We start from the raw sequence: 26,350 nt of genomic DNA on the forward strand, positions 1-26,350 counted from the left end.
GCGTAAGAACCAGACATTTTTCCAAAGAGCAAATGCAGATGGCCAACAGGTACATGAAAGATGCTCAACATCACTAATCATCAGGGAAATGCAAATCAAAGCCACAATGAGATATCACCTCATTCCTGTCAGAATGGCTATTATCAAAAAGACCACAAATAACAAATGTTGACGAGGATCTGGAGGAAATGAAACCCTCCTACACTGTTGGCAGGAATGTAAATTGGTGCGGCCACTATGGAAAACAGAATGGAGGTTTCTCAAAAAACTAAAAATAGAACTAACATATGATCCACAATTGCACTCCTGGGTATATATCCAAAAGAAACCAAAAAGACTAATCTGAAAAGATACGTGCACCTCAATGTTCACGGCAGCATTATTTACAACTGCCAAGAAACGGAAGCAACCTAAGTGTCTATCAGCAGACAAATGGACAAAGAAGATGGGATGTGATATATTCAAACACACACACATATACACACAATGGAATATTACTCAGTCATAAAAAAGAACAGAACTTTGCCATTTGCAGCAACATGGACGCACCTGGAGGGCATTATGCTAAGTGAAATAAGTCAGACAAAGTCAAATACTATATGATATCACTTACATGTGGAATCTAAAATATACTAGTGAATATAACAAAAAAAAAAAAGCAGACTCACAGATATAGAGAACAAACTAGTGGTTATCAGTGGGGAGAGGGGAGGGATGGGGAGTAAGAGGTACAAACTATTAGGCGTAAAATAAGCCACAAGGATGAACTGTACAACACAGGGAATATAGCCAGTATTTTTTAACAACTATAAATGGAGTATAAACTTTAAACATTGTAAATCACTATACTGTATATTTGTAACTTATGTAATATCATACAGCAAACATACTTCAATTAAAAAAAAAGATTACATAACATTTCCAGTGGCCCTTCCCTGTCAGCACCATCACCTCAGAGGTAACAATTCAGACCTTTCCCACCAGCTTCCAGTTGATATTCACAGAAATGGAATTGTTTTGTTTGGCTGCTTTTGCTCAGTTTTACGTTGTTGAGAACCACCTGTGTAGTTTTTGAAGCCAAAGTTCCTTCATTTCATTACTGAGAACTATTCCATCATGTGCATAGGCCACGATCTGTCCGTTCTACTGTTGATGGATAGTTGGGTTGTTTCTAGTTTGAGGCTGTTATGAATGAAGTCAGTGCAAAATACTGCACACACTTCTGCTAAGTGTACGCCCAGGGGTGGGGCTGTGGCATGGAGTAGTACAGGATTAGCCAGCAGTCTGTTTTCTATTTTAGCCATTCTGGTGGGTGTCTGTAGTGTCACACCGATTTTGATTTCTATTTCACTGATGACAGACGCTGAACAGATTTGACTATCAAAATGCCTACTAAACATCTGGATGTTTGTGAAGAACTTACTCAAATCTTTTGCTCATTTCTAAATACATCATCTTTTCTTACTGATATGTACCATTTCATTACATACTATGGAGCCTTTAAAAGTACTGCAAGTGTATTCCACTTCATGGCTTAACTCGATAGTTTTTAATTGAAATATAGTTGATTACAATGTTTTGTTAGTTTCAAGTATACAACAGTGATTCAGTTATGTTATGTATTTTTTCTCTTTTCCATTATAGGCTATTGTAAGATACAGAATTCTTAATTGTAATCTGTAAGATCTTTAGCTTTATGGTTAATGCTTTAGTGTTTTTTATGTCCTAACAAACTTTTGCCTATACCAAGGCCAAGGAGATTATCTGTGCTTTCTGTGGAAGCTTTACTATTTTACTTTTCATGTTTAGGACCATGATCCATTTGGAATCGATGTTTGTGTACGGTGCGAGGTCAAGGTTCATTTGTTTTCATATGTGTATCCAAAATTACTATTCTTGATGTGGTTAAAACCATTTTTCTGATTATTCACGGTTGTCCCATTAGGATTTTGTAGTTTACTAGTGCTGCTGGATTTTTGCTGAATGTTTTCTTTCTTTTCTTTTCACCTCAGGGTAAATAGGGAGAGACAGTGTAAACTGGAGTAATGGTAACAGGAACAATCGTCACCCCAAACCATCGAGCTGGGGTCACACACTCCTTCACGAGGCAGGCCTTGCCCATGCTCCAGTACAGACCCCCAAGTGTGCAAAGCACAGAGCTCTGATCCTAAACCCAAACTAAACAGAAAACCCACCTCAATTGCTCATCCAGGTAATGTTGGAAAGCCAAGGTGAACGTATTCTTTGCTACAGAATCACAATGTCACCGAAGTCAACTCAAGTGAGATTTCAGGAAGTTGCTGTTTTCAAAATGACTTTGAGGTGATTTAATTTCTTCTCGCTCCTTTCTCCACTTGATGACAGGCTGGGCTACACTGAGGAAACCTACTTCCTAATCTAACAAAGCTTCCTTGTGCAGGGCCCCCAAGCTCCCTCCCCGTGCAACGCCCAGGGGTACTGATCTCAGAACAACTGCAAGCCCCCCTTCACAAGCCCCCCTTGTGCGCCAGGCACTACTCAAAACACTTCATGCGAACTTTATTATTAATCCATGTAACTTCCTTGCCACTTCAAAGCCATTCCCACCACCTGAACTTACATTATAAACCTGTTTACTGCCTGTAACTGGAAGACAAGTTTCATAGAGCCCCTGTCTCTCTCTCACTGCTGTGTCAAGCCCAGGGTGGGTGCACAGTACACGCTTGCTTTCACTGGTGTCCAGGGCTGCCCATCCTTCTCAGCAAAGCACTGCAGGTACATGGGTACACAAAGGCGACGTGTCCTGAGCAGATCACGTCAAAATCAAGAGGAGAAAACAAAGAGATTAGATATGACCGATGATCCATTCTTACAATTATTATTTTAATGAAGTTTGATGATTAATATTTATTAATCAGGTTTGATTGAAGTTAAAAATCTGAAATGTATTTCCTGTTTCTTTCATGAGGGTCACAGTGGAGACGCTCTGCATTCTGACAAGGCTCCCATCCACTTCACAGTGTCTTTGCTTTTGCTCAGCTTCATCAGCAAGCACTTCATGTGTTGATAAAAGGAATTTCCACCCTTGCTATGGTCTCTTCTTCCTTTAATCCATTTCCCCAGGGAGGGTCATCTGGTTGGAAAACTACCTAAAGTAATTTCAGTGCTTCAGTTCTGTGGTGATCACTTTGCCCACCTGCTTCCACTATAGTCTTTGAAATTACCTTAAAAACGTAGTAACATTTTGCATTGCTGGGGTACCGTTTCAACTTCATATTAGATTTTGCGTTATTTATAGCATAAACTTTTCCACAGAGAAAATACTCTCAACTTTTAGGGAATAGTCATTATTTTAAGTTATACGTTATTTTAAATTAAATGCTATCAGATTAAAGACACAGATGGATAATACTGGCTTTTGTCAATCTCCTGGTGCTCAGCATACCCAAAAGGTCCTCTGAAAGGAAACCCTCAGTAGTCCATGAATCCGCAAGAACCAAAAGGTCCTTAAAATCTGGTTCAGTCTAAAACATCTATGAGCATATCTGATCCATGCCGAATGGCTCTGGACAGGACCAAATATCAAGGACACCTTGGTGTGGACCAGATGTCTGCTAACCATCCACAAGTTCTTAAAAAAAAAAAAAAATCAATAATGAAGAATGCAATTTGGTTAACATTCTCACATGTGCTCACATGAAAAATCTCTTATTCTAGATTACAACAGTAAACTGTATCATCTCTGTATATACACTTTCCATTTGAAAATTTAAACAGCCAATCTTGCGAACTTGAGTTCAGCCCTCTATTAGGCACAAAGGATGTTTTGATCCAGGCTCTAAAATGTCCTGAGATCCTCTGGTTAGACTCCTCAGATGTATCACGGTCCTTCTTTCCAAGTGAAGTCATTTTTTAAAATGTTAGCATCATGTATGTGTACTGAATTTTCAAGGAGAACGAACTTTAAAACTACCTGACAAAGAATGAGTAAGCACAGCGGTGAACTGACGTTAGTTCAGAATGCTCTTTATTCAGACGTGACATGTGGAAGGTGCGTTCACAAGGATGTGCCTGAAGTTATGCACAGCACACGTGCTCACCCTGCAGCTGCTCCTCTCCCTCTGTACCTGCTGCAGCAAACCCCTCCCTATGTATCTTACTAGTTACAGTTCGCAGTTATTATGAACATGCAGACAATGTTTTAGGGACCTGATTCAAAATACAGAGTGAACTATGGACCAAGTCACCAAGACATCAAAACTCACGGGGAACCAAAGCAGAGGAAAGCGACCAAATCAGCTCATGAACTTGGGACTGAGAGCTTCTGGGGGGAACAAAGAACACACTGAGAAACATTTGTTGATCCTTCCTGTTTGAGAGAAATGGAATGTGTCCAGAGCTCATGTTTCTACGTTTACTACTGCCTACAGGTCACTAAGGAGAATATGTTTCTAAGTCTCTAATGAGTCACAGTTGTGCTCTCAGGTCACAGCACGAGAGCGCATGCATCACTTTACACAGATTTAAATGCGGAACGACTGTACAGGGACATGTTGGGCCTGTCTAGTCACACAGGTGTCTCTTCTTGGTGGTGGATAAGGGAAGGGAAAGATGGTGACCTGTGTGCTCGCCAGACATCCAAACACTTGTGTAACTCATAAAGAGGGACAAACGTCACTAATGAGAACGGTTAGGTGTTCAAAGAATAAGTTCCAAACGTGGGATTGGGCTGATGAATATGCAGCCTTGATTTTAGGAGTTAAGAAAAAGTCTTGGCTAATGCTATTTGCCAAAGCCACTATGTCTTTAGAAGATGAAAAATAAGCACTTACAAATCTGCTGTGGAGAAGTAAAACAACAAATTGAAAAATCAAAGTCAAGTGAAGAAGAGATTTGAATCTTTTGGTCTAAGCCAGTATTTTGACATTAACTACAACTTACTAAAATGCAGTTTGCTTAAGCCCACTTTTTAAAATGCAGAATCTTTGAGGGAAAATGTAGTCTATGTTCAGGAATACTGTCTCATAAAAATGTTAACCTGGGGCACTTTAGTAAGTCGAGAATACTTATAATTCAAGTCTTGCTTTGAAGCACTCACCATGCTTTCCTTCCAGCCCACAGAGCTCCTCCGCAGCCCAGCAATGGGAGGGCGTGGTGATGTGTAACTCTACCAGTCACCCCTGGGCTGTCACTGAAGGGTTTAATCAGAGCTGGGAGATTTCTTACTCTCAACTATATTAAAGATTTCATCTACTAGCACTGTGACACACAGTGCAAAGAATCCTCAAATGTTTGTCCTTATACCAAGGGTAGTGTATGGTTATTCTTCCAACCCAACAAACCAGTACCCACTCCTTAGTGAGCTGTAACTACCTAGGACAGCAGGTGGGCCTCCTCCAGAGGGCGGGCTACTCTTCTGACAGGAGATCACGGTCCAGGCAGGCCGGGCAAGTACTCTGCCCCTTAAGCCACTGCTTGAAGCACTGAAACGGAGAGAACGCCATCAGTCAATGCCTTTGGGAGCACGTGGCACCTTAGTTCCCCTCCCTCTCCGCTGCAGACATGGCTGGTGGGGCCTGGAGCTGCCCAGCACTCAGGGACACCAGAGCCTGCTCAGGTGAGGAGTGTGGACCAAGCCCCAGGGACAAATCTCACCTCAGAACGTGACCATGACTACTTGGGGCACGGCCTCACCTTCCCCTTCCCCTCACTCCGTTCCAGCCTCAGCACTCAGCTGCCCTGGCTTCTCTATAGAGGCTGGCACCTTCTTTGTCCTTGGGCTCGTCTGCCTTCTCCTTGCCCCCACAACCTGGACACCACACAGCCCTGACTGGAGCCTGTCTACGCAGTGTGCTCCCTAGCTGCCCCTGGCTGGCCGGCTGCTGCTACAGAGCCGAGTGTGTGTGCAAAGTCGGAGAGCCCGGGAAGGACGCCGGTACACGGGAAGGGGGCAGGCCCCGCGAGAGACTGTAGGCCGTCTTGACACCGTCCAGGGAGTGTACAGTGTGTCCTCCTTTTCTCAGGGGTTCATAAACTGACAGGGCAGAGACCTGACCTGCCCTAACCCAACAGCAGGGGTGCAGGACGCATGCTCACAGCACCCAAGACACCAAAACAGTTAACACAAATCCTGGAAGGGTACAAACCAGAATCTCCCAGAATCGGGCAAAATGGACCCAGTTAGGCTTAGTTTTTCTCTTCTAAAATGTTACACTGACTTCACATACTTAACTAAATTAACAAACTGTGGCACTATATATTTGTTCGGCCATGTGTGTAAGAAATCAACTTTTAAGGAACTAATATTGCTTTGAATTTCAGCACCAACAGCGCTGATGGAGCCAACTGCTCTTTTCCACCCATGACACTGAGTGGAGGAGAGGCCAGTGCGCAGGGTGCACACCAAGGGGCCAGGAATCTGCTCCCCTCCACAGCACCGACCTCTGGAAGGGCAGACAATGATCACTTATAAAGAAAATGCTTTGAAAACGCAGTATTGAAGCCTAGGGAAAAAGCCCTCAGCATTTTCAAAACACCCCAGTCACAATGCACGACATGACGAGGGCCAAGAGAGAAGTCCTCACCCCTTTGTGACACTTGTGCCCACATTCCAGCACACGCACGTTTTTGGATTTGAATACTTCGTGGCATATTTCACAGGAATTTGCACCGGACACCTGTGGAAATAAATATCCCGATAATAAAGAGTAACTAAACTTCTTTCTACTACGTGAGCTCTTCTAAAAGTGGCTTTCAAACACTTTTGCAGCTAAGGTGGCAAATATTTCCAATTATAACTAAGCAGACTTTTTAATAACATTTCTTAGGGAAAAAAATAGTTTTAATTTTCTCAGAGAAAAAAGTTTTATATGGTTAATATGTTTCCAGTTAAAACACTACGAATACTCACTTATCCCATCCCATTCCTTACAAAGCATGGTACCACCTGAACATTACAAGTTAGATAAGTAACAGCTGGGGACAGTAACACAGATGATGACACGTCTACACTATGGATCATCACGGGGCTGATTAAAATCACGATGGAGATCCATAATCCCTGACACAGAACACTGGTTACAAAAGCTCTCTGAATAAAAGTAGTTTACAAACAGCATCATGTGCTTATATAACTCAATTTTTTAAAAATAAAAAAAATGTGTATATAGAGAGGCCTAGAAAAGCATCTGGAAAGATGTAAAATGTTAACAGTGGTTACTGGCTCCTTTTGGTTGACAGATTTAACTTTTTTCTTTGCTGTTTTTCTAAAGTTTCTGTGAATGTGGATTACTTGTACAAATCAAAACAAAACAAACTGATGGCTCATTCAGCAAACATCCAGCGTCAGGGATTGCGCGGGGCGCGGGGTGAACGGCAGGGCTTCCGGCCCCGGCAGCTCACAGTCTGGTGAGCACAGACGGCGCTTTCTGTGTGAAGCAGAAGCGGACCAGGCACAAAGTCCTCCCTACCGCTCACAGCGCTTGCCCCAGGCTACCCGCATCACCGACTTCGACTCTCACTCCCCTGTAACTCTCAGCACCCTGGAGGCAGGGAATGAGCCTTGTTTATTATATGTGTCCTTAGCAGCTGGCAAGGAACCTGGCTCCAAACTGATGTGCATAGACTGTCAAACGAATGAATGAATGCAGCCCTCACACTGGATTAAGGTCAGGGAGGAGAGCTAGGGGAGGTGCCTGAAGGCTCTGAAGACCCTGAACTGCTGAATGGGGTTTTCTGTCCAGCTTTCTGTCCTTCCCAGGGCACTGCCGCTGCTTGGGCAGCGATGGGGCAGATGTGGTGGCATGAGGTGCTCTCATCCCTCTCTGCAGCCCCCGATGGAAGCGTCTGGGAAGAAATGAAGGCGTCAGCCCTGGGGAAGGGCAGGTTAAGGCCTCTGCAAAGTTCGGGAAAACCCAGTTAACTTGATTATTTCCTAGCCTGGGAAGATAGGCACAATATATATTTAAGTTAAAAAAAGGGGGGGGGATACAAATACATGTACAATGTTGACTAAATTCACACATACACACACATACAAAAGAGTTTAAAAAATGTATTCCAGTGAGATGATACTGGTTACTGGTTACCCTCAGAGGGTGGGTTTTGGGGTCCTTTATATGGTTTTTTTATTTGTATACTCTATTATGAACCATATTACTTTTGTATTTAAAAAATATAAAGAAAATTACTTTTAATTTTTAAAAAACTTACTATGATTAGCAAATTAATACATAGCTTTGGATACCTGTTTTACTTATAAGTCAGGTTTTACACCTTTATTACTATCAACATCAGCTGCGAAGCAGAAATGGATCTCTCCTTGAAAGATGATTATGGCCTATCTCGGGGCGCCCCGCCACACACACTGAGGAGCCATACACATGAACACCCACACACCAGCGGGAATCCTGAGAGGTCGGCCCAGTTGCTGGACCACAGAGCACGTGACCAGCAGGGACACGTCTGAGGGAGGAAGGGACTCCAGCCGGGCCTTGCAGGAAACGTCCGAGAGGGATAAAAACAGAGTTCACAAGAAGAGTCAATGCCTAGCTCCAGTCAGCAAACCAGCGCTCCGTGTGCAGTCCTGCACTGCTGGCTCTGCCATGGAGCCTGCCGCTCTTCTACAGTTGATTTCACCTAAACTCTGACACTATAGTTGGACAAAAGGGGAAAAACATTCTCTGCACCAGAATTCAACTTGGAGCCCATGGCCCTGAGCCACCCAGGTGACGGCCTCTCTTTCAACCACATGTTCAGTCCCCACTGCATGGTCTCCAGCAGGAGCTGGTCAGTGTGGCGAGGACGGGGAATTACACGCTGCACACTCAACTCAAATGAAGGAACACTGGCAAGATGCATCAGTCAGTCATCCATGCCTTGGTTTCCTCATTTATAACATAAAGGCAATTATAATGCCTTATCAACTGAGAACATAAATATAATAATCTTTTATAAAAAGTTCTATGTTAATGTAACATTCTTGTCTAAAAGGACAATATACTTACATCAGTATATCAAATTAAAGGCAAATCTAGCTGATTCCACTGTGCCCCCCCACAGCCGTTCCCCAGACACCTGAGGGGAGAGGAAAGGAAAGCATCCAGCCTTTCCCAGGCACAGCGCCTGGCCCTGGCAGCCCTGCCGCTGGGCTTCATCCAGGCAACAACCTGAACAAGCAGGTATGAGCCGAGCTCACGGTGTTATTAAGTGATGGCCAAGTCTGCATGATTCTAAAGCCCATGGTCACACAGAAGAAAATTATCCAAAAACCAGTTTTCCCAGCTATTCACACTTGGTATAAAATATGAAAGTACCTGACCACTGACAGGCCCAGTGCCTACAGTGTGGTCACAGCTCTTCTTGTCACTGTGTGCAAGGGCTCCGAGGCGTTCGCCCAAGTGGAGGGACAGCCTCGCCATTCAGCCTCGCCTGTTTAACCAAACTACACCTAACTCTCCATCTACACTTGGTCTCTAATTTTGAGATCAAATAAATTCGGTCTAGAAATGCAAAGAATGGGGCTTAGTCACGGATTAACAATTTGTTTCCTTCTTGTTCTTCATTAAAAGAACAACCAACGCTGCAATCCTGCGCACAACACTCACAGGGACACCTTCCGTCTCCTGCCCCCGGGTCTGGGGTGACGCTCCAGCAGCCGGGGAGGGCGGGTCCTGGGTGGCCGTGGTCACAGAAGCAGCAGAGCAGAGCTCAGATGGCTGCTTGTCCTTTCCTGGATTTGGCTGCAGTGAGAATGTGGGACAGGGAAGCAAGTTCAGTTATCTCAAAACTTGACCATCTTCCATCTACTACTAAATTGTTCTCCACCTTTTGGCTGGAAGCATTTTTTTTCATAATTCTCATATTTTATAAATAAGTAAGGATAAAGTAAAACATTTTATTGAATCTAAATGAAATACTGACCTTTTTCTTCTTCTCTTCATCTAGAATGTGTTCTGCCACTCTTTGGACAATTTCGTCAATACTCAATCCAGAGAGCGAGTTCTTGTTTTTGTTTCTCACTTTTTTAATAAAACCAGCAAGCTCAGTGCTAAAAGGGAAAAGGGGATAACGTCATGAGAAAGTCAAAGTTTTCTACTGCAAATAAATATGAATAAACATTATGTGCCAGTATTAACCCAACAGCTAGAAGCAACGAGGTCAAATACAAATAACCACACAAATAATTCATTTGTAAACGACAGCATAACTGTATATAAAACTGAGGTCACTCTTCCAAAGTATTATGAAAATTCCAGTATTATTTCTAAACATTTGTTTTAATAGACTTTCAAAGTAATAGTGTATCTGCTAGATCCATCTGAGATGTCCACCCCGGCTTAGAAACCGTACTTCTTACGGCCGGGACACACTGTAGCTTCAAGCAACATTACTGAGTGATCAGATACCATTGGTTCTGACTTGAAATCAGTAATAAGTCTCTAAGAACAAACTAGCTTTGTTAACTTCCTCCCTTTAAAAACCAAGTCTTCAAAGCCTGGCTGTTCTGTCAGTGCCCGTGGATGTGATCTGCATCACAGGGACTTGATATTTACAGCACTAATACCTCAAATGCTTTACTTTTCAGAAAATAGAATGCATTTCTATTTGGTGGTTTATATTCAGCCAAATTTAGTCAGGATTGCAAACAATTTTATTTGTAAGATATCTTTGGTAATCACAACTTGGCTATTTTTTAAGAACTGGCATGGTAACTGCTCTTGAGATAACTTACGTTTCTCAAACGCAGGCAGGGCTAAATACGCCCGTGTGCGGACAAGATATACTTATTTCCATGTGGGCAGGGCTCCACTGACAAATGTAAAACGTTAATTTTGTAAATCATAATTTAAGCATGATTTTGTTTCAAAAGGATAATTTCAAAGCCTGTGACTAATACTGTATCCAAGACAGAAATAACACGGGAGGTGCAGAGGGTCATTCCTGCATGTGGATTCCTCTCTTCTGAGCTGCATCCCAGAGACATCCCCTCCACTTCATCTGCTCTCCTGCAGAGACAAGGGCACCCCTGCCCCTCATACCAATCTGGAGAGTTAGGTCAACGGTCAAGGCAGAAGCACCACTGAAGTGTCCGACTGATACAGGCGACTAAGTTAAAAGCAGCTCTCCCCACCCTTATTGGGACCGTTCTGTAACATGCTCACACACTTGGTTCACTATCAAATTCTATCCACCTTTTCAACCTCAGACCTCTAACAGCTCAGAGGTACTGTCCACAAGATGTAAGCTGCTGCTGCCTTCTTTGCTATATGTGATGTTTTTCCCTTGAAACGACACAAAACTAATGTTTTGCAATTCATTTAGTGATTCTGTAACTAGTGTTGGAGCACCTTACTGAGCTCCTCAAAATCTTAGCAAATTGCCGTGGGTTCTGATGTGTGTTGATTAACCAGTGTTCAATGTTTTCAATCTTTGAAAATGCTCACCTCCGTGTTCACAAAAAGGAAAAAAAAAACGTAGCTCTTGTCTTTCTCAGTAAAACAATTATACAGTCCTTTCCACTCCTGCCCCTAATTGGCCATAATGTTATCCGATCAGGAATCCTCAGTTCAACAAAGTATTCAGCAGAGGCACAGACATTTTAGATTCGTACCTGCTGTAATATGGGAATACCACTGACAGGTGCTCGATAATACTATTGAATGGCTTTTTTGGAGACTGGCTTGAACGAGCGGCACGTCCTGGAGCAACAGGTAATTTCTGATCAGCCTCAAGGCTTTGTTTTGACTGAGCTGCCTGGCCAGAGCTCTCACACACTGGCAGGAGGGCGACTTCTGGCTCACAGGAGGGCAACTCCACCAGGCCCTCAGCGGCAGAGACCAGAGTCAAGTCCTTGGGAACTGCTGTTCGGTTTCCAGCCCCGTGACTTGCAGAAGTGGAGGGGTCATGAGCATCAAGGTCTGAAGACTCAGGAAGTAACTCAAGGTGAATCTGTGAGGAACACACCACAGGAGCTGAGTCACTAAGAGTTACATTCATGGACAAAGACTGACAAACGCAGCTGTAATAAAACCTGGCTGCTCAAGGGCACAGGAAATTTGAATGCAACAAATTAAATGTTTTTGTCCTTAAAAACTACTGGTCACCTACTCTTTCCCAAAATGAGCTATCACGGCTCGGCGCCCCTGGCCTCCGTTCCTCCTCCTCTGGGCATCTTCTCAGCTCCCCACCCGCAGCGCCTCCTCCTGTCCGAGCCCGAAGTGCTGACTCTCATGTTGTCAGAGGTGCAAATCCCACCCCATGCTGCACCCTCTCGTGCTTCAGTGAGACCGTGCTCGCTGGGAAGAACACCCACTCTTTCAAAGATTTGTCTAGAATACTTTCCTGAGATCCAAATTTTAACGGGCAGATCCACTTGCGTGGTTCCAAGGCTTCTCAAACTCAACGTCTTCAAAACTAGCCTCAGGAAGGCCTCCTCGCCCTGCCCTTTCTCTGGTGCCCACCTCACTGGCAGAAACCCTGATTCATCCTCGACTTCCCAACACACGCACATGGGGCCCCAATCTCACCAACAGCAGTTCTTTCAACTGACACCCTAAACACCTCTCAAGCCTGTCTCTTCCCTTCAGCCCCACTGCCATTTGCTCCAGGACATGGCTGGTGACAGTGAGCTGTAACTGGTCAACTGGAAATCACTCAGGACCTCTCCACCATGTCTCCACACTGCAGCTGAGCCGATCTTGTTCTCATCCTTGAAACCGATCCTGGCTTCTTGGTGACCTGAGGGAGAGTCCACACTGCTGAACACACCTTGCAGAATAAGGCTCTTTGTTCTGGCCTGTGGGTACAACTTTATAATCTTTCTCCTTATAGCCACTTTTGTCATAGGGAACTTCTTTCACAGCTATGAAAGGAGTGTTCTCTTTTTTTTTAGCCTTCAAATATGCTGTTTCTTCCATTTGGAGCACTCTGACCCTGCAAACACCACACACGCACCCCTCCTCAAGCACACCCCTACTTACTCCTTTTGCCTGGTTAATTCCTATGCCAGATCTCTGACTCACTAAGACCTCCAACAGGGAATCTTCTGCTAGGTTGGGTTAGCTCCCCCTCGTTTATGCTGCTATAATGGCATTCTGTGCTCCTATGAAAAACCTTGGTGCACACTGCTTGTAATTACAGGTTTCAAGTCTCTCGTTCTTGAAACCATATGTACTTTGAGGGCACAAACCACATCTAATCTTGATCACCACTAAATACTTGATGAATGAATAGGGTAAAAATGACACACAAAGTCAATTATTTTTAGGGGTATTTATTACTCAAGTTCCTGGCACACTGAGAGTTCCCAAGGTTTTGAATATTAAAATTCTTTTTTGAGCATTTATAAAATTACATAAGCTAGAATTAAAAACTAATAGTAAAATACTCTACTGCGATCTAATGCTTTTTTCCCCTCCATGTCTGCTCTAAGAACTTGGAAACACTGTAAATAAGTGACCTTTAATTCTAAATAAAATTCTATTTCTTACTCAGTTCTATGGAGAGAAAAAACTTTAGAGCTCAATAGACTATTTTACTCAGTTCGAGGTAGCTAAACTTTCTAATGTTTTAAATTTTTTTTTTTTTTTTTAAAGATGAGTCCACATACGTTTGAATGCTTACTGTGTGAGGTATTGGGGAGAAAAAGATGTCCAAGATCAGGCCTCTCACTGCGGCTGCAGAGCTGTATCTCAGTTAAGGGGACTGAATGCACAGGACGGAAGGGCCGGAGGGTGAGGGGCAAAGACGGGAGCCCTGACAGGGGCTTAGCCTCGGGCTCAATGAAAACACTGAGGTAGTTACCAATCCATCTCATGCTCATACCCAAAACAACAACAACACACTGCTCTGGGCAGTTAAGAAAGAAATTGTGCTTCACTAGTTTTCTGTTCTCTTTCCTCCAAAAAAAAAAAAAGGAAAGGAAAGAAAGAAAAAGAAGATGTGACAGACTTACTGTGTTACAGGCAGGAAACGAAAGGTCAGAAATCTGTACTTTAGAAAGTTCACTGAGCCGAGAACCGTTTTTAATTGCTTGAATTTGTTCTTCATACTGAGACTGTAGGTAGAAGGAAAAGTGTAAGTTTTTCTAAGAAATCTCAAGGGAAAACCACATCTGTCAATTAACACTTTCCCCCCATACTGTACATTACAAACTATCAACCATTTTCCAAGAAATACAGCTGAGATGCAAGGTTATTTCTTGTAAGGAAAGTAGTTCAAAATAAGTCTTTGTTAGCCAGAAAGCTCTATAGATCTTTCAAACGTAACTTCCCTAATCTTGTCAATCAAGGGCAGAGTTTAAGATAGTTAAGAAAACAGCATCTTTTTTTTCATGAAAAATTCTTAATTCCAACAAAAAATATATATTGCCTTTAACCGCTCAAAAAAGAGGCCGTTTCAGTATGACACTACTTCCTTGGAATTATAACCATCAGGTAGATTTTGACAGAATTATAAAATACCTGTAACTTACCTCTGCTTTCTCCATTTCTTTTCTAACATCAGAAACAAATGATTTCCATGAATGTGTATCAGACTCCACGTCAGGATATGCTGTAGAATCACTGAGAAAGAAAAATATGAAACTGCTAATGTCCACATAACATTCTTTTTAACTGAAAGCACTAATGTACAAAAGAAAATAAATATTTAAACATGAAAGAAACACGATCACAAAAAAAAACCCAACTATTTTTAAAGAACTGTGTATCTTACAAAGTCACCATCAGAGACATCAGGAAATTTTAATTACTGATCTGACCAAACCCCGAGAACTTATGGGCAGAAAGCAAATATTCTTCTGAATTTTAATTCCTTTCCCCAAATTTGTAGATTTGACCATTCTTCATTTGACATTTTCAAGTTTAACATCAAAGGCTATCTTGGCATGGAAAAACAAACAAAAAGGCAGCTTGGAAACATTCCAATAAACATTCTTCCCCACCTTATTGTAAAAGAAAGGGTAGGGCCTGACAGGCGATTTAGATTTCTCAGCCCCTCATCCATCTGGTCTATCAACAGTGACGTACAAGTACTCCTAACTGAGAGGATCAGTAACACCAGCAGCAGGTGACAGTGTGGGTTCTCATCACACACCTTACAGGAACACCAGAACACTGCTTCTGCGGCTGTTCTCTTCACTATCCTCTGGGAGAACGAGCAGAATTAGCACAGAATCCCTAAGAAGGGAGCATGAGGCTTCATTAGGAAGCCAGTGCTGTTTGACAGAAAGAAGTCTGAGATGTGCTCGTCTCCCAGCTGCACCGCAGGGCACAGCTTATGCTGGGCTGAAAACTGACCACCACCACGAGGTCCCAGCCTCTGCTGTACTGGTCCTGTAATCTGAGTCAGCACATCAGTCTACTTTTAATCAGAATGGTTTTCTCTAATGGAAAAAACTTAACCTTGGAAAATGAAGAATTATACTAAAACTGTTTTTCCTTGTCCCACAGAATCTCTGGTTCCACACTGAGGGTTTGAAATTTAGATAAAAAAGTACGAGGAATTAAAACTCAAAACCTGTGTGTGGAATATGATAAAAAGGCCAGATGAAAGGTGATGCCAGGAGCAAAAATCCACAGTGATGAGACTGACTGCTGATGCCAGACTGCAGGAGGCCCTCTAGGAGTCCCAGGTAAGCCTTATCCCAAAACCAACACAAAACAAACAGAAACAGGTGAAGATTATGGAGAGCTGAAAAAAATGACCATGTTTATGTATCTTTTGAAGTGACGGTCCGGTACGCTACCAGTAAGACTGCTAAGTAACTGTTCTTAAGGCAACTGTTTAAAAAGCTTTAAAAATGTGATCTTCATTCCGGAAAAGTATTGAATGGAAATGATTAATAATATGCATAAAAATTTAGCTACAAGGGTATCTGCTACAGTGTAGCTTTTATTAACAAAATTTGTGAATAACCCAACTCTTCCACCTCAGTGGTGTTTAATAGATCACGACACATTTGTACACTGGAACACGAGTCAGCCTTTCCAAATTAGGTTGGAGAAATGTAATTATTGATAGGAAAGGAAGATTTCTATATACTACTTTGTGAAAAACTATATATAAATTTTTGTCAAATTAATTAACAGATTTAGTGCAAAAATATTAACTATAGTTCAATTTAGAGTTATGGATGATTTTTATCATTTTTGTTTGTATGTTTCGATTTTTCTGATTGAACATGCATTAGCCGTATTAACTATCAAAAAATAAAATGGTCCTAATGTAAGTTTTTCTCAAATCAGCCTTAACCTCTATTCACTCAAAGACGTGCTGGGAAGACACCTGTGGCACCACAATACCTGCCCAGTAGCTTCAGCTTCTTAAGGAAGCCCTCGGCTTGTGACTCCATGGTCTGTAACTTCCACACTTCCGTCTCCTTCCAGTTTTCAAGCACAGACACCTACCATTAGATTAGAGAACATAAGTATTTTAAAACTGAAGAAATGAAACTATTTTAAGTTTGTTAAAACAAATATTCTAAACCTGGTTCAAGTTTCTCCTTAAATGACATATAATGAAAGAATTACCAGAACTTAATTATAATTTCTCTCAGGTGAGCATGAACTAAAACTCTTGGATTTGAAAACAGAGTAACAAAATGACAGTAAAATTATGTACCTAAAATGATACTTTTCTCAGATACAAAACTTTCCACATGGCTTACTGCTTAAGCCATATACAAGCACAGAGCCAGGTTACCTAGATGTATATACCTGGTGTCCTGTCCGTGGCAAACAGAGGAAAGGAGCTCAAGGAATCACTCCAAGGCTGTGCCCTACTGAATTTAAAGGCTTCAGAGAAGTTGTTCTCATCGAGGGCGTGAAAAGCCTCTAGGGTGTGTTTTTAAAACTTCAGACTCTCTGACTTCCCCATGAGCCAACTGGCCATTTTTTATATAAAAGTCACTCCAGGAAATGTTGGAAGTGCTGTGTTTTAATCCAGGTGTCAGTACCCTGACAGTGCCACCAGGCAAAGCTGCTTGCCAAGTGGTGGCAAATGGGAACTGAACGACTCGGGAGTGCAGATGCAGGCAGAGCGTCCACAAAGTAGAAGTACTTTGAGTTTTTTCTCCTTTTTCTCAGAAGCAGCTGCACAGTTGATATTTAATTGAAAGACTCATGTTTGCAGACTGCATAAGCTAAGCTGCTTCTTATTTTCCCAGAACAATCATAGACACATATGCTAATAACATTTACTTCTCAATTAGAAAAACAAAGACAACTATGTTTCAGGAATTAAATAGAACATAGCCAGAGGTCATTATTTTTATTTTTGTCTCAGTAGTTTCTCAAATAGTATACATTTGAGACACTGATACATATTCTTCTGGGGGAAGGAGAGACAGCAGATTCTTAATAAATGGATTATTTTCAAGTTTCTTTTCTAGCATTGGCAAATATGTTTTACAGTTGGCTACTTCATGGTACATCACTTCATTAAACATGATGAAGCCATTCGAAGTGTAGAGCATGGGAAATGACTGAATTATGTTAAGTAAGGAAAGCAGGTTACAAAACGTGGTATACGCTGTGAGTACAGCTACTTAACAGCATAAGGTAAGGGTGAAAAATGTAAACGCTACAGGTGAGGAAAGAGTGGTTGTTCCAGGGGGGAGGGGTAATGGGCGAAAGGATACGCCTTAGCCTCCACATTCTTCTGCCTTTCATTGCACATGTCATGCATGTGAACACACGAATGTGATTAAACACAAAATGAATGACCTCCTGCCATACCTGTCCATCACCAAGTGACCTGAACTCACCTCTGCATCCACAGCCCTTCGAAGACTCTCCTCATAATCTTCTTTCCCTTTCTTTATACACTCTTCTATTTTCATTTTCTCATTTGTAAATGTATTACTGTAAATATTAAGGGAAAAAAACTTACTGAAAAAAACTTAACCAGTGAGATTATAAAGGCTGAAACCAGATCAGCTTTGAAGTCTTCTGACAGCCACAAATAGACCTATATAACTGCTTCTAGAGTAACTTCTTGTCTAATATGTGACTACACAAGACCTACAGTGCTCTTTGCACTTTACAAATGATCAAAGGAAGATATTAAATTAAAAGCGAGTATCTGGTAGGAATGCTGAGAAACTGGTTCACCATTTTTATGAGGTTAAGTGAAGTATAATCTGGCTATATTAATAAACTTTATAGAACATCCCTCATCCTTTGAGTCAGAAATTCTATTTTGACACATATAAAGGGTAATAACCCAAAGGAAAAAAGGGATCTGTACCAAGTTGTTCATGGCAATACATTAATAATAGTTTAAAAAAAAAAAAAAGCCATGGACCATGATTTGAACGGAAATGTTTATAAAACAATATTAAATGAGAAAAGCAGGATACAACTGCTTACTACTGAGTATACTGGTTACTAGTATGTGCAAACACTATTTCCATTAATAAAATTTAAAAGGAAACTTTTAATAGGTTCACAGTAAGAATTCTTTGATAAATCTGTAATTGCAGAGCAACAAACTAGCATAATATAGTTGAGACTGTTATCTCAAGTAACTCAAAAAGTTTTTAAAATACATTTTTAGTTTCAAATTAATTAAAAGGAAAATGAGTAGTTCAAGACTTTTTAAACCGATACTGTGAAATAAAAGTGTAAAATAAACTAAAGATACTTAAAAGGTAAATTTAGTTAAATATTAATTTAAAGAATAAAATAGAAACAAAATTTTAAAAAGAAACATAATTATTTAAAAGAGACAAGCAAAAATATATTTGGATGTCTAAATATATTAGACTTGTGCCTCTAGTATTAAAAGTATAAGATATTAAAATAAATTTAAGCTTTAATTTGCCTGATTTCGAGGGACAGATCCAGAAGTAATTCAAGTTCCTTTTCCTTTCCATCATTTTCTAGGGTGTACCTACGAAAGCATGATCACCAAATTTTAATTAATTTTCAAAGAATTTTAAAAATACAACCCACAAAGTAAATTCTACCTACATCCATGCAAACATTTCTCAAATTCTTTTCATTTCTTTTTGTTTCATATCTAATAACTTCTGAATAGGAAAAGAATTTGGGACATTTTCCTTCTAAACCTGGACAGCTCATCACCTTTTTTGTCACTCTAAGCCGTGTGCCTGCAGCACAGTTGCCCCCCCCCCCCCCGTCCTCTGTAAGAAGCACCTCCAGCTGGTTCAATGCAAGACAGAGGAGCACAGGTGTGGCTGGGTCATCATCAGTGACGAGTGGTTCTCACTCAAAATGAAAACAGCCTTCTATTTTTAAAAACAGGACTTAAAGTCCAATTAAACACACACACACACACACACATTCATGCATGCACACAGTCGGGTAATTCTTCAAGACAAAGTGTGTAAATCTTTGATTCTTAAGCAATGCCCTGCATCAGAAAGGTTCTGCTTTTTTCATGCTCCCCTACACACCTCTTTAGTCATCTCTACTTGCTAAAAAATCCCGTTTCCAATAACAACCAGTTTAAGTGCCATTTCACTTCTTTTGTAAAACAGTTCTAAATACTCAATACTGGGTAGCTCTTCATGGAATTTCTGCCTCCTTTCATAATTTCCTCCGATTTGCATCACTGCACCAACCAGAGCTCCTCCTGACTATTCATTTCTTAAAGAACACTAAGTATCATCTAAAGCATAGAAAAATCAATGAAGGCATCCCTCATATCCTCTGTGGTTCTCTAAGAGATCCAAAAAGTTTTAAGGTTTAAATATAAAAATTTAGCTTTAAAGCATTTATTAGGAAAGTGCATAAAGCAAAGAGAAGCCTATAGCCTAGCTTTAAATTGTGACAGAAAAAAGGAAAGAAATATACTAATAAAGTGAAAAAAACAATAAAAAGTTTATTCCTAGCAGAAATTGTTAAATTTTTATGCTAGCACAGGAAAAAAAATTTATCAACAGCCTCATTTATTTTGTCTAGTTTGATAGTATGTTTGAATTGAACATACAAAAATTATGTATTAAAATATTTCAGAATTTTTGAGTAACTTAACAAGACTAGACCTGCTCAAACAGTAAGAAGTAAAAAGCTTCAAAGACATTATCATTTCTATAAATGCTTCCTTCTGATGAGACTACTTTGAGCATAATCAAAAGTACATGACACAGGCAGTGTTTTACATTCATCCTTCTTTAAAGGACTACCTAAAAACTGCCCCAAAATGGAATGCTAGCAAGACTCATAATGAAAGGCGCTTGATCATACAGCATGGCAAATGAGAACGACATAAATGCCCTGAAAGGTGAGTGTGGACAGTGCTGCCCCTGGTGAACCATGCCTCCCATATTCATGCCCTTCAGTCTGGACCAGACCTGCAAGCTGCTTGAAACAAGATGTGGCAGAAGTGATACTCTGACAGTTCTGGGCCTGAACCTTCAGAAGGCCTGGCAGCTTCCACTTCTGTGCTCTTGGAAGCCCTGAACCACCCCATAAGAGGTCTGGCTACCATGCTGGAGACCCCATGGAGAGATCACATAGACCAAAGTCACATGGAGAAGCCCCGAAACCGCCTGGAGAGAAAGAGGCCTAGCCATCCCAGCTCCCAGCTGAGCCCAGCTCCAGCCAATTCCCAACCAACGCAGCCGCGTGAGGGACCACGGACAAGACCAGCAGAGGAACGGCCCAGCCAAACTCAGCCCAGATCGCGAGATCAGGATCAAATAAAAATTAACTTAAGCCACTGAGTTTCAGAAGTTTTGTCCAACAGTAGTAGCTAATAATTAAGCTGAGGAGTCATAGGACGTATCCCCGTTTAGGGAAAGAGGGGTTAGGAATGGACCACAAAGATATCAAAGCGAACCCGGCCCGTCTGACCACTGTCCTGCCTGTGTGCATTACCTAACCCTCACACTACTGGACCAAATCTTAGTAATTTAAAGATTTAGGATGAAAGTAATCATAAATAAAGTGATCATCACAGAATCTTAGTGCTGGGAAGAATGCTGGATCTAGACAAACTCCCTCATTTTACAGATAAGGAAAAAGGTTCATAGTAAGAGGTGGCGTTCAGGCTGAAAGGAAGTCAGTTCTTTGTTAATCTGCAGTCCCATTTTTATTTATCTGTAAGCACGGTAGGTTTAGAGTAAGTTTTAGATGAGATAATTCCCCAAGGGATATTCTTTAAAACGAAATGAAAACAGAATCTAAAATTTTCACTTTACTTGATATAATTTGAAACTGAGTATCAAAAATGTTAAAATAACCCAAAACACCCCAATTAAAAAAATAAAGATAAAAATCACTGCCTTTCAATTGTTACTTACATTTCACTGGCATTTAAGACCTTTTTCATTTTCTTCTTCAGTGCTTTTGTCCTTTCTTGGATTTCTTTTTTCTCCTGTTGCCATTTTTTAATTTCCTTTTCCAAATCTTCAAGGAACCAGTCTAATTCTGTCTTTGAGATCTAAAAACATTTTAGAATACCTAAATAAATAGGAAGACTTACTTTTTTTAAGACATTTTTTTGAGTTATAGTCGTTTTACAATGTTGTGTCAAATTCCAGTGTTAGAGCACAATTTTCAGTTATACATGAACATACATATATTGTCACTCTTTTTTTTTTTTGCTGTGAGTAGGAAGATTTACTTTTTAAAAAAAGAGCCTGAAAGACCAGAATTGTGGAGTGCTGGCTTAATCAATGACTCCAGTTCAGCAGAAACACCCTCAAGAGCTGGCTGTAGCAGGCTGCCAGCTTGGCTGCACGTGGGACACAAAGTCGCACCATACACAGCCGCAGCGGCCCTCATCTGCCCTCACCGAATCACGCTGGATGGGAGGCCATTAAACAAGGATGGACAGAGACATGATCATCTGGTACTTGGGAACGGCTTCTCAAAATCAGATATTTGATCTCTGTCTTCATAGATGAGTCTGTCACACGGAGAATGAACTCCAAGCAGTGGGAACAGCAAGGCAGAAGGATAAAAGAGTAAGGCATGTCTGTACGAGAAAGCAAGAGGAGCTACCTGCTGGAGCACGGGGCGGACGTATGGAAGTCAGGGCAGGAAAAACAGCACCTGAGGTGCCTTGCATTAAAATTATGAAGGGCCCTGTAAGCCACGCTAAGGAGTGTGGACTTTATCCTGCAGACAACACGGAGTCAGCAGACTCGGCAGTGACATGATGAGATTTTTATTTTAGAAAAATAACTCTGAAAGACCCAGAGGTATATTAGGAGTGGGTGAGAGAGTACATGAAAGTGTTAAGACCAGAACAGTGGCTTTCACATTTTCTTGACTGTGACCCATAACAGCAAATATATTTTAATAATGATTCACAGCATATGTATATACCTATGTATGTGTACATGGACACACACACAAAACTTTAAAAAAAATTGCCTTCGCTTTGAGATGTCTTCTGGTATCTCTACTCTTTTCAGAAAAGCAATTTTAGTCACCATGACTGTACTGATTTCATAGCCCTTTATGAATTACAACCTTTAATGTTAAGGACTCTGTAATTAGAAGGTAAAAATCTCACTGCAATAGCCCAGGTGAGAGACGATGAGGATGATGGTGGCAACTGTAGGGATGACAAAAAGAAACAAAGGAAACTTTAGAAGACTGGGATGGGTAAGACCATGTGTCCAGTTCAACATAAGAGGTAGGGCGGAAGGTGACAGAGCTAAAAGTAAGCTTCTACCCTCAATAACTAACTCAACAAAATTCTATGAACAAAAAAAAAAAAGAGAGTATGGAAGCTGTACCAGCCTAGGAGGCACAGGAAACGGAAATTAACCTAGATATGTGTATTTTTATAAATTTAGGAATGAAAAAATATATACAAGAACTCGGTAATTTTGACCCTGCAAACATTCTGATGGGACAGGGCAGAAATTTGTGTTTGACAAAGACTGAGACTGGAAATCAAAGGAATAAAACAGTGAATTCAAATAGCCTTTCAGCATAACCACACAGAGAGGAATATTCTAAGTCTTGTTTATTCACACATCTTCAAACAGGCTGTTCTAGCACAGGTGAGCAAACCATCAAGCCTGCTGGATTTTCATGAAAATGAGAGGCTGTGCCCTGCGGCTCTGGACGGTTAGGAGCACCACCACCCGCCACACAGCTTCTGCTACCAGCTGTCTTATGCAGACATCACCTTTTGAAACTTCTTCTAAACCTACAAATTCTCTAAAAGTTTTTTGTCATTTTTTGAAGTGTCATCTCTTTAATGCTAGCAGACACATAGGTGGCGCGCACGCTTGTAAATGCCAGTCATTTATAAATAAAATATTCTCCATATTAATATTTCTAACAATTACCATGTGAGTCAGAATGGAGCATCTTTACACTACACTGAAAGAAACAAGTTTAAACGTTAATATTTTCCAGTTTGAAATTCTTACTAGTATCAACAACTGCTTAATGAAATCCTAACTTCATTTTTGCTTTAGGGAACCTTATTTTCCACCTCCTATCAGGTTCCCTGTAGCCTGAACTTCCTGCTTAGGCTTAGAAGGTGACCAGGTCACCGAGGACAAAAGTTCAGCCACAGAAACTCGAGTCCTCCTTCCTCAGAGAGCACGGTGTACCCAAAGTCAACCTACGCAGGCCCCGTGGAAAATGATAGCTCTCTTGTCAAAAGTGTCACGGAGTTAGGACACTTCTCCCTTGTCCGCCTCAGACACCAAGGTTCCAGATGTCCCTGGGAGGCAGATTCGCTAACCAGTCCAGGTCCTTAATGACTTTCGAGTCCTACCACAGGAGTAGGGTTGATTTCAGTGGCCTTGAGATGCACAGGCCAACTGTTCTTAGGCAGCAGAAGTTCAACAGTTCAGCGACACTCCCTTTAGCATGGGGACAGTTTGAACTCACACATTCCTTGCTGCAACCTTGCTAATCCTGATTTGTTGAGTCATTACTGTGGCTGAGGTGACCACCACTCCTACTCTACTTAAGATCCTGTATTCCACCTGGCTCACATCTACTGCCACAACCAGTGTCCACATGCACACCTCGCTGCTGGTGGCCAAGCCAACCTTGTTTCCCGCCTACCCTGTGCATCTATTCTGAGCCAATGACTTCACCTCAGGTTCAGCCCTTCGGCTGGGAGATGACGTACAACCTTAAGGTCATACTGGGGCATAAGAACCTACTCGGCCTCCAGCACCTAAAGGAGTTCAAGTATCAAAGGCACAAGGCATTATAAACACACACACTTTTATCTCAGCCCCAGAAAATGCTACATGAGTTCATCTGACGTTTGCACTAACCACCCCTTAATGACACAGCTGGCCGGGCAGCTATCATGAGCTTGTCTCTGGCTACATGACACCAAAAGCATAAGCAACAAAAGAAAAAATAGAGAAACTGGACTACGCTGAAATTTAAAACTTGGGTGCTGCAAACAATACCATCAAGAAAGTAAAAAGAGTGGCTCACAGTGAAACAGAATGCGACAATGAATTTATGTATGTTCATGTATAACTGAAAAATTGTGCTCTGCACTGGAATTTGACACAACATTGTAAAATGACTATAACTCAAAAAAAAAGGTAAAAAAATTGAAAAAAAAGTAAAAAGATAACCTATAAAATGGGAGATAGGAGAAATATATTTGCAAATATGGCAGATGGAAAAGCAGTGGGGGCTGGGAGGGGTAGGGAATTAATTAGGAGTTCGGAATCAACATACACACTACTATATATAAAATAGATAAACAACAAGGAAAAAGCACAGGAAACTAATCCAATGTCTTGTAATAACCTATAATGGAAACCTGAAGAAGAATAGATAGATATAACTGTTACGTATAACTGAATCACTTTGCTGTACATCTGACACTAATACAACATTGTAAATTAACTAATTTCAATTTTTAAAAATGGTGAAAAATATGCAGAATAGGAGAAAATATTTCTAAATCATATATATGAAACTCTTAATTCAATAATAGAAAGACAAATAATCAAATTAACAAATGGGCAAAGGATTAAAACAGGTATTTCTCCAAATTCTCCAAAGACACACGAATGGAATAGCACATGTAAGATGATCAGCACTTTAGGGAAATGCAAATTAAAACCACAAGGAGAAAACACCTCACACCCATTAGAACAGCTAAAATCAGAAAGATGGATGATAAGAGCGTTGAGAATGTGGGGAGACTGGATCTCTTGTCCACTGTTGGTGGGAATGTAAGATGGTGTAGCTGTTTGGGAACGGTCTAGCAGTTTCTCAAACCCTTAAATGTGGTGTTAGCATACAACTCAGCAACTCCACTCCTAGGTATATATCCATAAGAAATGAAAACATACGTCCACAGAAAAACTTGAACTCTGATGCTCACAACAGTATATTCATAATAGTCAAGAAGTGAAAAGAACTCAAATGTCCATCGACTGATGAACTGATAAAATGTGTCACATCACACAGTAGAGTATCATTCAACATAAAAAGGAAGGACGTACTGATACATGTCACACGGATGGACCTCGAAAACATTATGCGAAGTCAAAGACAGCACTCACAAAAGACCACATCCGGTATGATTCCACTTACAGAAAATGTCCAGCATAGGCAAATCCACAGAGTAAATCAGTGGTTGCCTATGGCTTGGGGGGATGGAGGAGACCAGGGAGTGACTGGCAGTGTTAATAAGATTTCTTTCTCCGGTGATAAAAATGTTCTAAACTTAGATTGTGGTGATTGCTTCACAACTCTGTGCATAATACCAAAAACACTGACTATATACTTTAAATGGATGAATTTTACAGTATGAGAATTATATCTCAATAATGATGTTAACAAAATGGTAATTACTGTATAACACAGTGAGGTGTTCATTATAACCACTACATTAACGAGGGTCTTTAACCAAGACTGAGGTTGCCACCAGTCACTGCTTCCTCAAGAAAGTGATGCCTGAACTGGTCCCAAAGGATGAGCAGGAGTGAGCCAGGCTCCGGGAGGAAAAAGGCCACTAGATGCAGAAGGAACAGTGCTGGGGAGAGGTCCAAAAGTGAGAAAAATCACATGACAACAATTATTCATTAAGTGTAGAGGACAATGCAGAGAACTAGTAAGGGAGAAGGCTGAAGATGGAGGTAGGTTTTTAAGTTCTTGGCAATTACTGAGCATTAGTGAATTACTGGTGCTAACCTACTGAGGCAGAGGGATGGCATTCATAGCCCTATCCTTCACCGCCTCCTCCTCGTATCTACACCCTTTGTCATGGGAACTTGGAGCTCCCTTCACTAAAGAGGCAGTCTCTTTTCCTTACCCCTTGAATCTGGCGGGGCTATGTGACTTGCTTTGCCTAACAGGGATATTAGCAGACCTGATTTAGCAGACTTGAGGAGTGCTTGTGTGACAGGCCTTGCTTGCCCTGTACTTCCTGGAAGATGAAAGACATG

The 26,350-nt window shown here is 41.2% G+C and overlaps 1 protein-coding gene across 14 annotated transcripts in view; it reads right to left on the bottom strand.

Annotated features, from left to right (window-relative positions):
• Window positions 1–26,350, bottom strand: part of TTC3 (tetratricopeptide repeat domain 3) — a 110,080-nt gene that overhangs the window by 1,191 nt on the left and 82,539 nt on the right. For 9 of the 14 annotated variants that reach the window (XM_074356325.1, XM_045517790.2, XM_045517793.2 and 6 more), the window contains 11 exons: window positions 21,251–21,390; window positions 18,805–18,873; window positions 17,747–17,843; window positions 16,284–16,384; window positions 14,453–14,543; window positions 13,934–14,035; window positions 11,591–11,928; window positions 9,901–10,027; window positions 9,585–9,719; window positions 6,564–6,656; window positions 3,985–5,462 (listed from right to left, as the gene is read on the bottom strand). In XM_074356325.1, the coding sequence (XP_074212426.1) occupies window positions 5,388–5,462; window positions 6,564–6,656; window positions 9,585–9,719; window positions 9,901–10,027; window positions 11,591–11,928; window positions 13,934–14,035; window positions 14,453–14,543; window positions 16,284–16,384; window positions 17,747–17,843; window positions 18,805–18,873; window positions 21,251–21,390 (1,368 nt within the window). In that variant the 3' untranslated portion in view covers window positions 3,985–5,387. Of the gene's footprint in view, window positions 1–833; window positions 2,783–2,816; window positions 3,129–3,984; window positions 5,463–6,563; window positions 6,657–9,584; window positions 9,720–9,900; window positions 10,028–11,590; window positions 11,929–13,933; window positions 14,036–14,452; window positions 14,544–16,283; window positions 16,385–17,746; window positions 17,844–18,804; window positions 18,874–21,250; window positions 21,391–26,350 lie in introns of those variants that run through there. The other 5 variants (XM_045517787.2, XM_045517789.2, XM_074356101.1 and 2 more) reach the window with 4 other exon arrangements.

This window comes from Camelus bactrianus, chromosome 1, assembly GCF_048773025.1.
Source record: "Camelus bactrianus isolate YW-2024 breed Bactrian camel chromosome 1, ASM4877302v1, whole genome shotgun sequence".
Lineage (NCBI taxonomy): Eukaryota > Metazoa > Chordata > Mammalia > Artiodactyla > Camelidae > Camelus > Camelus bactrianus.